At 36.4% G+C, this 15281-nt stretch overlaps 1 protein-coding gene across 1 annotated transcript in view; it reads left to right on the top strand.

The window, feature by feature from the left end:
- The first annotated feature begins 1344 nt into the window (after positions 1 to 1344).
- The window catches only part of ATP6V1G3 (ATPase H+ transporting V1 subunit G3), a 19510-nt gene continuing 5573 nt past the window's right edge, over positions 1345 to 15281 (top strand). The window contains exons 1-3 of the mRNA XM_008685090.1: positions 1345 to 1426; positions 7105 to 7122; positions 13806 to 13906. Of these exons, the coding sequence (XP_008683312.1) occupies positions 1345 to 1426; positions 7105 to 7122; positions 13806 to 13906 (201 nt within the window). The remainder of the gene's footprint in view (positions 1427 to 7104; positions 7123 to 13805; positions 13907 to 15281) is intronic.

Genomic DNA, 15281 nt, shown 5'->3' with positions numbered 1-15281 from the left:
CTTCACTTCTGCTCCTACCCATTGAAGTGTCTATTTACCAGAGCCATATTTGTTCACATATCTGTTTATTCCAATTACACTAATTATTGTAATTATGCAATAAAAATTAAATTTTATAAACTGATTAAATATCAATGTGGAAAGAAAGGTATTCCTGCGAAAAAGAGCTGTTCCTTTCAGAAAGATTTGCTAAAGATGACATACACATAACATTGTGCTACAGGCATGAACGATGGGGTAACTCTAAACTTAGGGGAAAGTTAACATTAAAACCTTAACAGATTAAGTTCTCAGATAGTTTTACAATTATCTTGAAATCCATACACCTACTGAAAGAAATTCAACCTGGTGCTTATAGGTGAGGCAATTGAAGTGTAGTGAATGGAAGAAATAATATGCGAAATCCCAATTTGCAGACCATTTCAGGAAAAAAAAAAAAAGCCTTGGCCATCTCAAAAGATTAAGCTTTTCATTTCACATAACAATTTTAGATACATATAAAATTATATTTTATGATTCTCCACTGTGATCAACATTCTCATTTGTCCCAATCACTACTGGATTGTATCAAATCAAGCAAGATGGATTTCACTATACTATCTTAGGAAAACACCCAGTATAAGTACCGAGTAATATAAAATGCATGTTTAGATTATTTTATTTAACCTCAAAACCTACAGTTATAATTTCCCTTCACATTGAGTTTGTCACCACACTAAGATCTCCCTGGAACTCCAGCATATAGCATTACTAAAAAAGCAACACAATGCACCAAAGAAATCTTTTCATTCATATCACCTGAGGCCTACAGAAAGAAAATAATAGATCCCTAGCCCATCTGTGCACAAAGCCAGAAAGTCTCCTTCCTAGTGAAAGGTTAATAAAATTTGCCCTAAACAGATAATTGAATCTCTAGAAACAAATAAAGAAAAAACACTAAAACCAGAACTGCATGGACAAGGAACAAAGAAAGGTCTTGCAAATTGAAAGAAAAATTTAGTAAACAAGTCAATATTTCCTGGAAGAAGAAGGAAGCTAATCTTCCAAAAGGTATCTTACTCATTTTTTATTTATTTCTCTCATTTCGCAGTGAAGACTGAATTTGGCTGAAAGGACAAGTTCTCAGCTTCCTCATTTTGATTTAACTTGTTTTTCTGGATTCCACCCTTGGGCTCTCCTTGGGGCCCAGCGATCTGGCCCAGTCAGACCATTTTGAAACAAACACTCATGTTTAGAATTCACTGTTGACACAACAACCTGAGTTATGTGGTGATTTCTAGAAGGATAAATAGATCCACCACTTTCCAGATTTCAGAGAAGCCACCTAACTCGAAGCAGGCTGCCATGACCAGCCAGTCTCAGGGGATCCACCAGCTCCTCCAGGCAGAAAAAAGGGCCAAGGACAAGCTAGAGGAAGCCAAGAAGAGTAAGTCTCCATTCTGTCTGACCTATGAGGGATTTGTCACAAAATGGATCAGGGGGGTGCAGTGAAATGAGCTTGGACCTTTAGGGGCAGGCAGACTGTGGTTCAAACTGGCTCCACCATACTCTCTCAGAAAACTTTGGCCAATTCATTGAAACTACCCAGTCATATATCCCTATGACCATAGTGGGGACGAAATCCTCTAACTCAGAGCCTTTGGAGAGGTCATGTGCTAAATGAAATGATGATGGACATTGAAGTTACAGGGAGACATGACCTTAAGCCTTGTCTCTGCAACTTCCTTAACGTTGCCACGCCTCAGTTTCTCAATATTGTGAAATGATTAAGAGATAGACAACTTCCAGAATGAATCTACTTACTACTGAGAGAATTTGAGCAAATTACTTACCCTCCATACACATCAGTTTCTGTTTCTGTAAAATTGTGATAATTAACAGTCAATAGCTCATTCTCATCCCTCTTTTAATGGCTTTTAATTTCTAATATTTTATTCTCATTTTCTAACTTTTTTATTTAGTCATGTATCTATATATTAGCACAGAATGTTCTCAATAAATGTCAACCCCCTTCCCACTCCCTTTGATATTCACCACAACTATATGAATGAGATGTTACTATTATTTCCACTTTATGTACATAGAAACTGAAGTTCATTATTTGCCAAAGGTCATATTTTAAAAATAGAAAGCACCATGCAGGCACCACATTTAATTCTTACCTTATTTACTCCCCACACCAACTCTTACTGCAAAGATGAAAGGTGATGCTTATGTAAATTATGCAGCTTGCCCAAGGTCACACAGAGGGTAAAGGGTATAAACAAGATTTGGAAGGAGTCTGATCCCCAAGCAAAGATCTTACTTTGTACTATACAAAATTTACATAATTTTTATTATGAATAAACTAACATATTGTAGATCAACAACTCAAATTCAGGTTCCCTGGGCCAAGACCTATATTTTCTCCACTATCTCATTTCATATCACATCATTACTTAATCTATAATAATTTGTGTTATTTACCTTCTTCCTAATTATATGTCTTGCATCTGCAATTCGATTCAAAGTTCAACAAGATAGGGACCATGTTTTAAAAATGTTGCTTATATGACTCTGTGGTTGAATATAGTGATGGAAATAGAGTAGGTAGTGACAAAAGTTTGGTGAAATGGATTGAATGAGATGTGGGAACAATACATTTTAATATTAGCAAGAGAGGAAGCCAGGAGTGAGGCAGTACTCAATCCACTGGGTTTTTGACCACAGGTAAAATCATTTTTCTTTGCTAAGTTGATTTCCTGAGCAGTCAGCAGTGTAGGCACCAGCAACAGCAAGAGGAAGACTCCATGTGGAAAGAGCTAGAAGAGAAAAGGAAGGAGAAGAAATTAAGGCAAACTCTACCTACTTCTCTATTTCTTTTTCTACCATAAACCATGCAAATGACTGCAAAATGGTATGAATGCAGAGTAATTTGATAGAAAACAAAGCAGTCTTGGACCTGCTGGTTGAAGCAGTGTAGAAAACTTCCTTATCTTTTATTCAAATTTCTTTAACCACATATAAAACTTCCAGAACAGAAGATCAACTTATTTTAAGACATTTTAATTATGTTACCTTTTCTTCCTTATTAAGGAAGAAGCAAAATGGCGATATTGGGCACATTAATCAATACTATTGTATGATCCAGATGATCTTTTACCAACTGTGTCTTTTCTCAAAGCCATTAGAGAAGAAAGGCTTTGCGAATCATGCAAGTTGTTTGGAGGAGAAGACCACTCGAAACTATCTAGGCTGAGATTTATGTTTCTATGTATAAGTCATTTAACATCTCTGAGTTTTCTCTTCTTTTTTTAATAGAAATATAAATCATGTGATGTACATAAATATATATATAAGCTATATATATCACATATCTGTATCTATGTATCATAGATATAAAATGGATATAGATATAGATATACATATAGATATAGATATACATATAGATATAGATATACATATAGATATACATATACATATACATATAGATCACATATATATATAAACTTGTTTTCCTTTCCACTAGTGAATGTGCTTTCCTTGGACAATGTTTCTTCAGAAGTCAGGATTGGAAAATATGTATTGTCTTATTTTTATACAAAACGTTCATTTTATTTGCCGGTAACTTAAAGTACTTGTGTACTTTTTCCCTTGGGTCTTCAGTCATAAATATTCAAGCAAATATTCAACCAGTAATAGTAAATACCCAGGCCTTAAAAACATTTCAGAAAATATTTTTCCAAATGTTATTTCCACAACCAACCTCTACCCTCACTTTTACAGAGAATGTCAGTCTGTCCTCCTCGCCTCAGAAAACATAGGCTTTGAGGACAATTTTCACCAGATAGAAGCCATTTTCTTACATTGCTATCAGCAGGTAGCAGTTTGTGGTTACAACTTCAATTATTGTACCCATCATACTTACTTCTTAAGCATTCTATAGTGAAATAAAATACTACCTTTTTTGCCTGGTATTTTGTAACTTCTCTCATTTCACTAGTTTTGTAATTTATTAATTAATTTAATTTAGTAAGTATTTATTGAGTGCCCTCTCTTTCCAAGCCGCTTTGGTATAGACACTAAGGAGTAGACCTAGACTCTTTCTTTAAAATTTCTAGTGAGATAAATGCATAAAGGAGCACAAAAAGGAGAAAGGAATAATGACATGAGAGGTACAGATAACCGTCATTTTTATAAACCCACATATTTCACCTTTTTTTTTCCCATAAAGAGATTCATTTGAAAATCTGACATATGAAGGCAGAACCATTTCAAATGAGAACCAATAAATCACAATAGTGAACACCATCATGGGAAGTCTATGATCACTTTCTCTTTCTTAAATCCATTTATTTGAAAGCATCTCAGAAATTTGCACATAGAGTCTCTGCTAGAGGGGACTCCTGAATATATACCTAAAAGAAAGAAAGAGAAAGAAAGGGAGAGGGAGAGAGGGAAGGACGGGGGTGGGGGGGAGAAACCAGCAATTCACGTTAATCATTTTAGAAAAATGCAAGATTAATAAGGTGGTATATTTATATATTATGCTGCAAAAATATTAATATATTCCATTAAAGAGGACTGCCTCAGATCTCAGTGAAGTTGTTACATAATACAATATAGGGTATAAATGTTTTGCCTTAAGGGATATAGATAAGGGTTTATAGACCTCATATATCAGGAATTCTCCTGAAGGCTGTTGGGTCTGTGGAAATGAAATATATAGGTCCCTACTATCAAGACACCAGCTACAAGGGAACGTTGTGGCTGAGGTGGGGTGGGGGCAGATTCTGAACAGACTCGGAAAGTTGGAATGTGAAGCAACAGAGTAGAAAAACCATTGGCTTTTTCTTGTTTCTGTGTATAAGTCATTTAGCATCTCTGAGTGTTACTCTTCTTTTTTTAAATAGAAATAGGAGATATATATGATATACATAAATATCGGGTTATATATATGGCCATGATGTTTAGAATCAGAAAACTATACGTAAGATAGAGTGCAATCAAAGAAATGATTTTTATTTTTAACTTACATAATATGTATACTTGTATATTATTATAAGTCATAAAAGTAAAGGAATGAAATAAAAGAGCAGGACAAACCAGTTTCATTTCTTTTTACAACTGCCTCCAGTTCTGGGTCAGCTTTTCCTGTAATGAGGGAGACTTGGACTGCTTCTAGTAGATGGCTGGTAAAACTCAGATATCTGCCTCTCTTCACCGATTACAAGTTAAATTATATTTATTAGGTTTTTTAAAAGATTTTATTTATTTGAGGAAGAGAGAGAGAACAAGCAGGGAGGAAGAGGGCAGAGGAAGAGAGAGAAAGAGAAGCAGGGAGCCCTATGTGGGACTCGATCCCAGGACCCTGGGATCATGACCTGAGCCGAAGGCAGACACTTAACCGACTGAGCCACCCAGGTGCCCCAATTATGTTTATTAGCTAAGACAAATTTTTTTTTTTTTTTGCAAAATAGCCTTGTTGTTAAGTTAAATTTAGATGGAATCACAGTAGGTTCACACTATTTTAAATTACCTTATTTGAAGTTAACGCCTTTTGCCTTAAAACTTGTTCATCAATCAAAACACAAAAGTGAGTGTGTTGGTCCAAGACATGTTACATTTTTACAGAAGAACATCAGACCTGCCCTGCAGCTCCAGGCATGGGGAATTGAATAACTCCCATCAGAATTAGATTAGAAATTCAAGATACCATCATCAATAGGAGGAACAGAGACGTGTATTTCTCTGAAATATATGACATTTTTACTTGTAGTTATGACTTTTTTTATGAGATCAGTATTTATTCCATTTGCACCCATTGCAAGCTTGGAAAACTCTGCAGCTCTTTTGAGATGCTCAAACGCACGTGACTCCACATCACATAAAGAACGAATTATTTCCAAAGGCGAACCATAGCCTTTCTCACAAATAAACACTCTATCTGTCTACTTTGGCAGCTGCCGAAAATAGCATCTGTGTCTAAGTCAAAATTACAACTTGCATGATGGGATGTAGATCAAAAGGTGTGATAAACAATGTAAATATTCAAATCTGAATATGAGAAACACTGAACAAGCAGGTATATTTAAAATGTTCTAAAAGCAATAGACAATCTTAATAAAAGTGAAGGACGTTCCCAGAACTTTCTACCAAGATAGAAAACGACCAGTGCTTGCTTCCTGGAGCTGCTATGCCTGGTCGCAAATCCAGCTTTTGCCTCCTACTCGGTGGGTGAATTGGCTAGGTTACCTTCTAACCTCACTGTGACTCAGTTTCCTTAGCTTCAAAATGGAGATAACAGTATCCACCTCATGAAGTTGTCATAATTCGCTGAGTTAATGCTTCTAAAGGCCTTAAAACACCACTTGGCACATAGCAGGTGCTCAATAAATGTTAGCTATGAATATTCTTCCACTACTTAATAAAAAGAATTCTGTTGAAAAGTACAGCAAAATAATAGAGTCCCACTGATCTCTTAAGCACAGTTTTCTAGGAGGACCTCATCGAATTATACACAAGTGCAAAATAAATTCTTAAGACAATATTTTGACTATCTACTCTGATAATGTATCAGCTAATACTGCAATGCAGATTCAGTTTTGTGGGTCTATAGGATGCCAGCCAACAATATTTTTTAAATCTGGTAATTGCCTATTTGTTTCCAAATATGTAGATATTCCAAATTATTTAAACAAGCACCTTGATTTGATTTAATAAATTCTTCTCTATGCATATGAATGCTTTGGTTCATGAAGACATGAGTTTTAATAAACTAATAAAATAAAAGTTGTTGTATTAGAATTTCATGGCCCTGTCTCTGTGTGTTTTGTAGGCCTGTAAATTTTTTCTCTTTCTTTACAGGCCACAGACTAATGGGGTATTTGTAAGTATATTGGACTTTCATTTCTTCAAGTGGGTCATATGAAAATAATAGCCACAGAACATTTTCATCTAGTAAGAGCATTTGATTATATCCAATCCAGATCTACACAAACTATGTATGATTTTTTTTTTAAATAAGGAAAATACAAGTACAAAGAATAGCAAAGGAAACACCAAGAAAGCAAAGATATGAAATGAGAGATTAGGTTCAGCAGAGAAACTCTGGAACAATCACAGGCACCAAAAGTCTTTCTGGTGACATTACTTTTTCCAATGCTTGTAGCAGGTGAACAAAATAATAACATTCTTTGAACCATGTTGGTTTTATCATAATATTAATAATCCCCAAAAACCCAGAAAAGCTGTTGTTTCTCTTCTGCATGCTATAACAGAAGCAAAATGATTATTAGTCACAGATAGAAATCTCCAAACATTCCCCAAGTACTCTTTGTTTCCCTACCAAGTCAAGGTAGCCTCTGTCCTGTTTATGCATATTTTTTTGTCAGGTGGCTCATTCATTTGGATACCTACTCTTCCTACTACACTCAGGTATCTGGCTTGGCTTCCAGTGCTCAGTTGACATTGTTGTCTGTTTCTCACCGAGCTCTATATTGGTTTCCAAAGGCTTCTGTAACAATTACCACATACAGGATGGCTTAAAACAATAGAAGTGTATTCTCTCAGAGTTCTGGAGGCCAGAAGTCCACACACAAGGTGAGGGCAGGGTTGGTCCCGTGTGGAGGCACTAAGGGGGGCAGCTGTCTCACGCTGCCGTCCTAGCTTCTGGTGACTGCCAGCAGGTCTTGGCCTTCCTTGGTTTGCAGCTGCATCATTCTAATCTTTGCCTCTGTAATTACAGACCTTCTTCCTTATGTGTCTTCTCTGTGCCTCTATGTCTCTATGTTCAAATCTCGCTCTCCTATAAGGACACCAGCCATCAGCTATAAGCCCCATCTCAAATCAGTGTGACCTCACCTTAACTTGATTACATCTGCAAACACTTTATTTCCAAATAAGGTCATATTCACAGGTCCCAGGGGTAAGGATTTAAACATATCCTTTTGAAGGACACAGTTCAACTCACAACATGTCTTAATTGTCAAATCCACTTGACTATCTTGATCCCATATCTTCTTAGTTCCCCCTTGTAAGTGAAAACTTCTCACAGAAGTTGCCTGTATTCCCTGTGTTTACATTTTTTATTCCATTTTCTCCTGAACCCACTTTTTTCATTAAAATTTTTTTTGTTCACGTGTAGTTAACATACAATGTTACATTAGTTTCAGGTGTACGATATAGTGATTCAACTTCTCTGTATGTTATGCTGTGCCCACCACAAGTATAGCTGCTATCTGTCACCACACAGTGCTATTACAATATCATTGACTAGATTCTTTATGCTGTGCCTTTTATTCTTGTGACATATTCATTCCATCACTGGAAGCCTGGATCTCCCAATCCTCTTCACCCATTTTGCTTATCTACCCCCACCTCCACTTTGGAAACCATCATTTTGTTCTCTGTACTTGTAGGTCTAATTCTGTTTTTTGTCATTTATTCATTTGTATGTTTTCTTAGATTCCAAATATGAGTGAAATCAAATGGTATTTGTCTTTCTCAATCTGACTGATTTCACTTAGCATAATACCTCTTTAATCAGATTTTTTGTCCCTACAACCCCACCAAAGCTCCCTTTGCCAAGACCACAAACATTGCTAACCCTTTTATTAATTAAATATCTCAGTCACAACTGAATCCCTCTTTTATCTTTGAAGTTCTTCCTTCCTTTGACTTTGGGACACCACTTTCATGGTTGGCTTTCTGTCATCTTTCCAGTCTCTAAAGTTGGGCTCCCAGTTGGGATCTGTTTTCTTCTATGTCTGGAGATACTTCTTATGTGATCCCATCTAATCCCATGGGCACCAGCTGCACGAACGATGATTCCTAACCTGATATTTCCAGCCCTCACCGTTTTCTCAATCTCCAAATTCATGTAAACATCAGCCTTCTCACCATTGCCACTAGATGTTTAATAAGCATCTCAGTTAAACTGCATTCTTAACTCTACTCCCAAAATAAAATGTTGGAGGCACCATTGCGTATCGCTGTCTATCATGCTTATCCATCGACTCTGCCTTCAAAGTATATATAACTTCTTACCAACTCCTCTGCTACTTTACTATTTCCAGCAATCATTAACATTTATCTGAGCTATTGCAGATTTCAAACTGGTCTTCCTATTTCTCCCTTGCGCCTACAATCTATTCTCACCACACCAGTCAAAGAAATCCTTTTAAATTATAGTGTTACGCCACACCTTCACTAAAAACCCTTCATGACTTTAGCATCTCAAGAAACAAAAGCTGTATCATGGCCCAGGAGGTCTATGTGACCCGGTCCCAATGCTACCTCTCTGATATCATTTCCTAACATTCAATCATCTCGTTTGCTTTGTTCCAGCCGTGACAGCATTTTTGCTGTTTCTTGAGCATGTCATATACCCAGGGTATTTGCATTAGCTGTTGCCTCTACTTGGAATGCTCTTCCCCTTTAGATATTTGCATGGTTAATTGTCTTAATCCTTCAGGTCTGTGCTCATATACCACTTCATCCAAAAGACACTACTTACCTAAATTAACACCCACCGTCTCTCTATCCCTTAGGCTCCTTCTTTCTTCTTCTTGGTACTTATTATCTCTATCATATCATACACTACCTGTTTTCTATCTCCCCTTAATGTGTTCAGAATACAAGTTCCATGAGAATCGAAAGTTTGTCTGTTTATGGTTTTCACTGCTGTATTTATAGATCTAGAAACAGCATGTGGCACGTAGAGGATATTCGATAACATTGGTTGTTTAAATGTCTCTTTTTTCTATTCTCTGTAGCATTTGACACTGTTGGCCACATCCTTCTTGAATGTTCTTTGGTTTCCCCTACTTCTCTGACCACTAACTCTCAGGCTTCTCCTGAGGGTCCTCTTCCTTTTCTCATCTCTTGAAAGTTGACATCCTCCCAAACTGAGACCTTAGCTCTCTTTTCTCTTCAGTCTATACACACTCCCTTGGTTTCAGTCCAAACCCCATTGCTATGAAAAGCACCTACACAAACCCAGATGACAGACATGCAGATCTTTGTCTCCATTTCAAAACTTGCTTCTGGATCCAAACTTGTCTGTCCAGATGCTTTCAATACTTCCACTTGGACGTCCTCAGGGAAGCCTACAGAGGCTTTTCTAGTGACAGCCTGAGAACTGTTCCTCAAATGCATATTGTATTCATTGTCTTTGTTCCTAAAAAAAGGTCCCCAGAAATTGGGCTTATTTTCCCAATAATGATAAAAAAATAATCAAATAGCTGTTCTTTGTCAAGCATTTTATTTATATTTTTTCCTAACACATATAATGATTCATTACAGTAGATTATTAAATCTGTTTTATAGATGAGAAAACTCAGGCTCAGACACACTAACTTGTTCAAGGTTACAAGGCTTCTAATATCTCATTTTAGTTGTGCTTAGTGTATAATTTCAATTCTCTTCTGCAATGATAAGTGAAATCCCATCTTCCTCATCACAAAAAGATTCCAGAACCAATTTAACAATCCAGTCAACAGAATAGGGTTCTCTGTGTCTCAAGGGCTTATTTGTATTTGGGTCAATTCACTTGGTGTCTCCTAACCACAAAGCCAGGAAGAGTTCATCCTTGACCATTGACCACCCTCCCCACTTCCACATAGAGTTTAGTTTTAACCTGCCCAAATTGATCTTTTCATTCTTTTCCCACAAATCCTCTGGAAATCAAACATCTTTCCCTCTTTTTCCTTCACACAAAATTTCCTGTAAAATATCTCCATAAGGGCATGCTGAATGTAAGACATGCTTGTATGACAAGCCGCATGTCTAAAAATGAATGGGTTATTAAGGTGCAGCTGTTTGCAAAGAATGTCTAAAAGTATCTTAGAAAGGGTCACCGTACTTTATTCTAATCTCCAAAATGGACTATTTGTCCCCATTGCTGTCCTGCCTAAAAAGTCCATTTAGCTCAATCATTCCCTCCTCAGAAGTTCTTCCCTGGCCTCCCGTGGCAGCCTCCTCTGACCCGCACTCTACATTTCTGAGTTCAGTTGTTTATATTTTTGACTTACCTTAATAACATAAGACATAACATGTTTATTGGGATGAATGGCAAGCAAAGATTGTCTAGAATTTAAGTAATGCTAATTTCCATAAATTTGTGGTTTTTAACTGCCATGGAAGAAACAGAACCAAAATATACGTTCCATTGTTTTCATAATTGATTACATGTATTCTTCACAATTTTATGTGTTTTATATTTTCCTCTTGGAAGCCGGGCATCATGTACACATTTCCAAATTACACTGTATTTATGCCAGCAGGAGGCAAGGACCATATCATATGCATTTCTCTACCCTCTGTTTGTAGCCCTATGCAGAATGTATAGTAGGTGTTCAATAAACATTGAATGAATAATGGATGGACAAATCAAAACCATCCTTTCCTGCACTGCTCTGAAGCTCCTGCTTTAGTAGTAGTTAAAATCACGATGCGTAAGATAACCACATTTTCTAAACCAAACATTAGAACATTTGGCCTCAGAAGCATAGGAATTTGGGGACCAAACATTTGCTGTCATATTTAAAATCTGGGCTGTCCCATATGGTCGCCCCTATGTTTGATACAGAAAGTATTGAGAAATAAGAATATAAACCTAAACGCTGCTTGGGTCACAGCAGCCATGTTTTTAAGGCTTAAGAAGAAAGAGGTATAATACTAAAATTTGGAAATCTTCATAGAGACAGAGAAGCAAGCTAGAGGTTAATATGAGTTGATTGGATGCATGCACTTTGCTTCACCTCGAGTGAAACAGTGGGCTTTAGGCTCTGGTTTCTTCCACTGGATTAAATCAGGTGTAGCATATGCAGACTTTCACACAGCGGCAGCTGCTGAGTCTGTCCAGAAAATGGTTGTGCCAGCAGCGATTTCCCTGTGGCTCTTCTCTTTAATTGAATGAGAACCAGCAGGTGACTGGTGCCATGACGGGGGAATCACAGACACTTGGAGCCAGTCACTGTGTGATGGAGCTAATATACAACCTTTTAAGTAGAGCACTGGATTCTGCTCAGGGATAGAGCACACAGAGGTTTTCCTATAATTATTATTATTATTTTCATATGAGAATTGTGACTTTAAAACCAGTATTTTTACATATTATGTAATTAACATGGAGAGTAGTGATATTTCATGTAATTTATTTTATAAAGTGATTATCTTACAACCCATTATTACTAAGAAAATGTTAATACACTTTAAATATATTAATGTCTTAATGTGAATGACAAGCAGTGATAAGAAAGAGAGCTGGGGATCAAGGAGGAGTTTCCCCTCCTAACATATTGTGTATCTGCTCTGCGAATAGTATGCGTTTGGTTGCCACAAAATGGTTAGAAATGTGGAGAATGAAAGCATCTGTATATACAAAATGGTAATGAGCATTCATTAAGCAGGAAAGAGGTAAGCATTGTTAATGTTCCATTAAGCCTCAAGCATCAGAAGAGCACTATTTTTCACCACATCTTGGATTTATAGGAAGTAAAGACAAAGCTAACTATCTGGTCTGAATGAGGCTTACTTGGTCCTCTTCAAGGACAATAGGCATTAAAAGAGACACGTGTCTATTTATAACTCAGTGGATCTATCTTTATAGAATAAAAGGAACATATATATATAGCCACTAGAAAAGCAACTCATGCCTAGCAGGGAGAGAAATTTAGAAACCATTTACACTCGAATGTTACAAAGATACACAAAAATAAAGGCATATAAAAACATGTACATGGATGACAGAAGTTTATGTTAAGATTTTACTTTAGCTGCTTAGTGAGAATTCACTTATTTATTTCAAAGTCTACACACTATAGCAAACAGTTAACAAAAATTATAAACAAAAGCTTGAGACACTATCAGAGAATGTCAAATAAGCAAAAGAATGAAGGTATTTAACTGAAATTAAAGGACAATAGATTCAGATAAAAAAATTATAATACAGTTCAGAGTTTCTTTCAAGTTTTAATGATCAGAAAGCATTAGGACCTAACCCCCTGAAGGTGGTGGTGGGGGGGCAGAGCAGCAATTAATATTAGTCTATAAGCCCCCAAATTTACTCTGGTTGTCAAAAAAAGTCATGTGCTTGGTTAATGACCCCCTCAGCATTGTATTTGTCTGAAACTTTCATCTACATCGCTGTCTGCCGGCTTAAGGCTTACACCTTTGCTCTTAAGAAAAGAAAAGAGAGCTATTTAACTAAATCTCCTGACCATTAAAAACAATTGGTTTTACGGCCACTTTCAAGTCCCCCTCAGAGAAAGCTACTACAAAAAAATACCTACTTTGATGTGCTGTGGGGCTTAATCAGACATTCTAGAGTCAACAAATGCTAAGAAAAAAAATCCCAATAAAATGCTTTAGAAAATTGTGAGTCAGTTTTGATAGAGTCTGAGTTGCCTGTTTGTAGTGCCTTTGGAGATCTGCCAGTGTTAAATGGGACCCAGTTGGTGCGGACTGAAGGATTCCTGGCGGCAAATCAGGACAGAAATTCTGACCAAATAATGTCTTTTCGAATAAGTGACAGCTAAAATCTGTTCTCTGGCTGTTACTGCTGTGAGTAAACGGGCAGATATTTTATTTAAACATGTAAGTGTGAAAGAAAGTTGTCATTCCCATGTTCTGAAAAATCCAATTGAAAAAATAAGGTATTTTTCAATATTGTTTTTAAATGAAGTTTGCCGTTTTAGGAAAATTTATCAAGAAAATAATGTAGACCTCACCTATTTTTTTTTTTTTTTAGAAATCAAATTTGAAGTTCCATGTGTATTTTTTTTTTAAAAAATCATTCCTTCTATGCCACTGTTAATATTCAGGAAAAGAGAAGCGATTGAAGCAAGCTAAAGAAGAAGCAATGGCAGAAATTGACCAGTACAGAATGCAGAGAGATAAGGAGTTTAGACTGAAACAATCTAAGGTAAGCAAGAAAGTAAGCACAACTTCTTTTAATGCAGCATAGATTACAATATATTAATATTCAAAAGGTATAGTGCAGAATATCAAGGGAGAAAAATACACTGAATTGACCAGCTGCAGTTCAACTAAGCCTGAACATCAAACTAAATCTTACGCATTCTGGAATTACTGACTTCACATTTTCACTTTCAAGGCTTTTTGATTTGCTTTAGAAAGTGTCAATCAATAGCTAATATCTAATATACGGTACCCATTACAAATCATATTTTCAAATATTCAAATTGAAGGGCCTGGTTGAAGCATTATTCCTACCACAGATTACTAACACATTTTATTTAGAAAAACACTTCAGAAAACATATTTTTTTGTCTATCAACGTTCACGACTACAATCAATAAAAATGTTACACACCATTACAGAATGAGTTTGTTAAGCCAAATCTTCTTTGGTGAAATCAAGATTTACAAATGACCAAAGAAGATATTGTTGCATATTACTGAAAAGTCTTCTGGTATTTTTTTTATTATTTTTTTTTCAACTGTCTGGCTTCACTCAACAAATCTTTCATGAAAATATTTTTAAAAGGGTTTTTCCTCCACTAGCATTTTAAAAATATCTAGAGTTTACAGTAAAAAAAAAAAAAGTATATGAAATTTTCAGAACCAACATCCTCCCTTCTGTGTTGCAACATGGACTAAAAAAATTATCAAAATCCATATGTTACAAACTAAAGTTTATATGATATGTTGGTTTTTTGGTTTTTTTCCCACTCAGTAGAAACATACATAAAGGCTGACACTGAGAGATGAACTACAAGCACTTTGGAAATCCCCTTATTCGGAACTTCTATTTTAGTGGGAGAGGATATGGGGCTTGTGGAGGAACCGGTAAATTGAATCCCATGTAGGAAAACTTTTCCAGTGGGCTCTTTCTTTTTTCTTAATTTTCTTTTCTTTTCTTTTCTTTTTTTGAGATTTATTTATTTATTTGACAGAGAGAGAGAGCGTGAGCAAGGGGAGGGGCACAGGGAGAAGGAGAAGCAGACTCCCCGCTGAGCAGGGAGCCCATGTGGGGCTCGATCCCAGGACCCTGGGATCATGACCTGAGCTGAAGGCCGATGCTTAACAGACTGAGCCACTCAGGCACCCCCAATGGGCTCTTTCTTAACATAAAAAGTCCTTCTTTGAATAAAGTGGACCATTCAGCTAAAATAAATTCTTCTTAACAATATTTTTAAAAGGCATCATAAAATCCGAAGTCTATACATGTGTATACAGCCCTCCAGGACTGGCCCTTGGCTAGCTCTCTAACCTGTCAGTTCTGAAAATGTCATGCACTTCCTTTTTACTGTGAACCGCAGATATTTTTTAAATGCT

This window comes from Ursus maritimus, unplaced genomic scaffold, assembly GCF_017311325.1.
Source record: "Ursus maritimus isolate PB19 unplaced genomic scaffold, ASM1731132v1 scaffold_2, whole genome shotgun sequence".
NCBI classification, from domain to species: Eukaryota; Metazoa; Chordata; class Mammalia; order Carnivora; family Ursidae; genus Ursus; species Ursus maritimus.
Note: the sequence above shows the minus strand (reverse complement) of the source record. Positions and strands in the feature narration are given on the sequence as shown.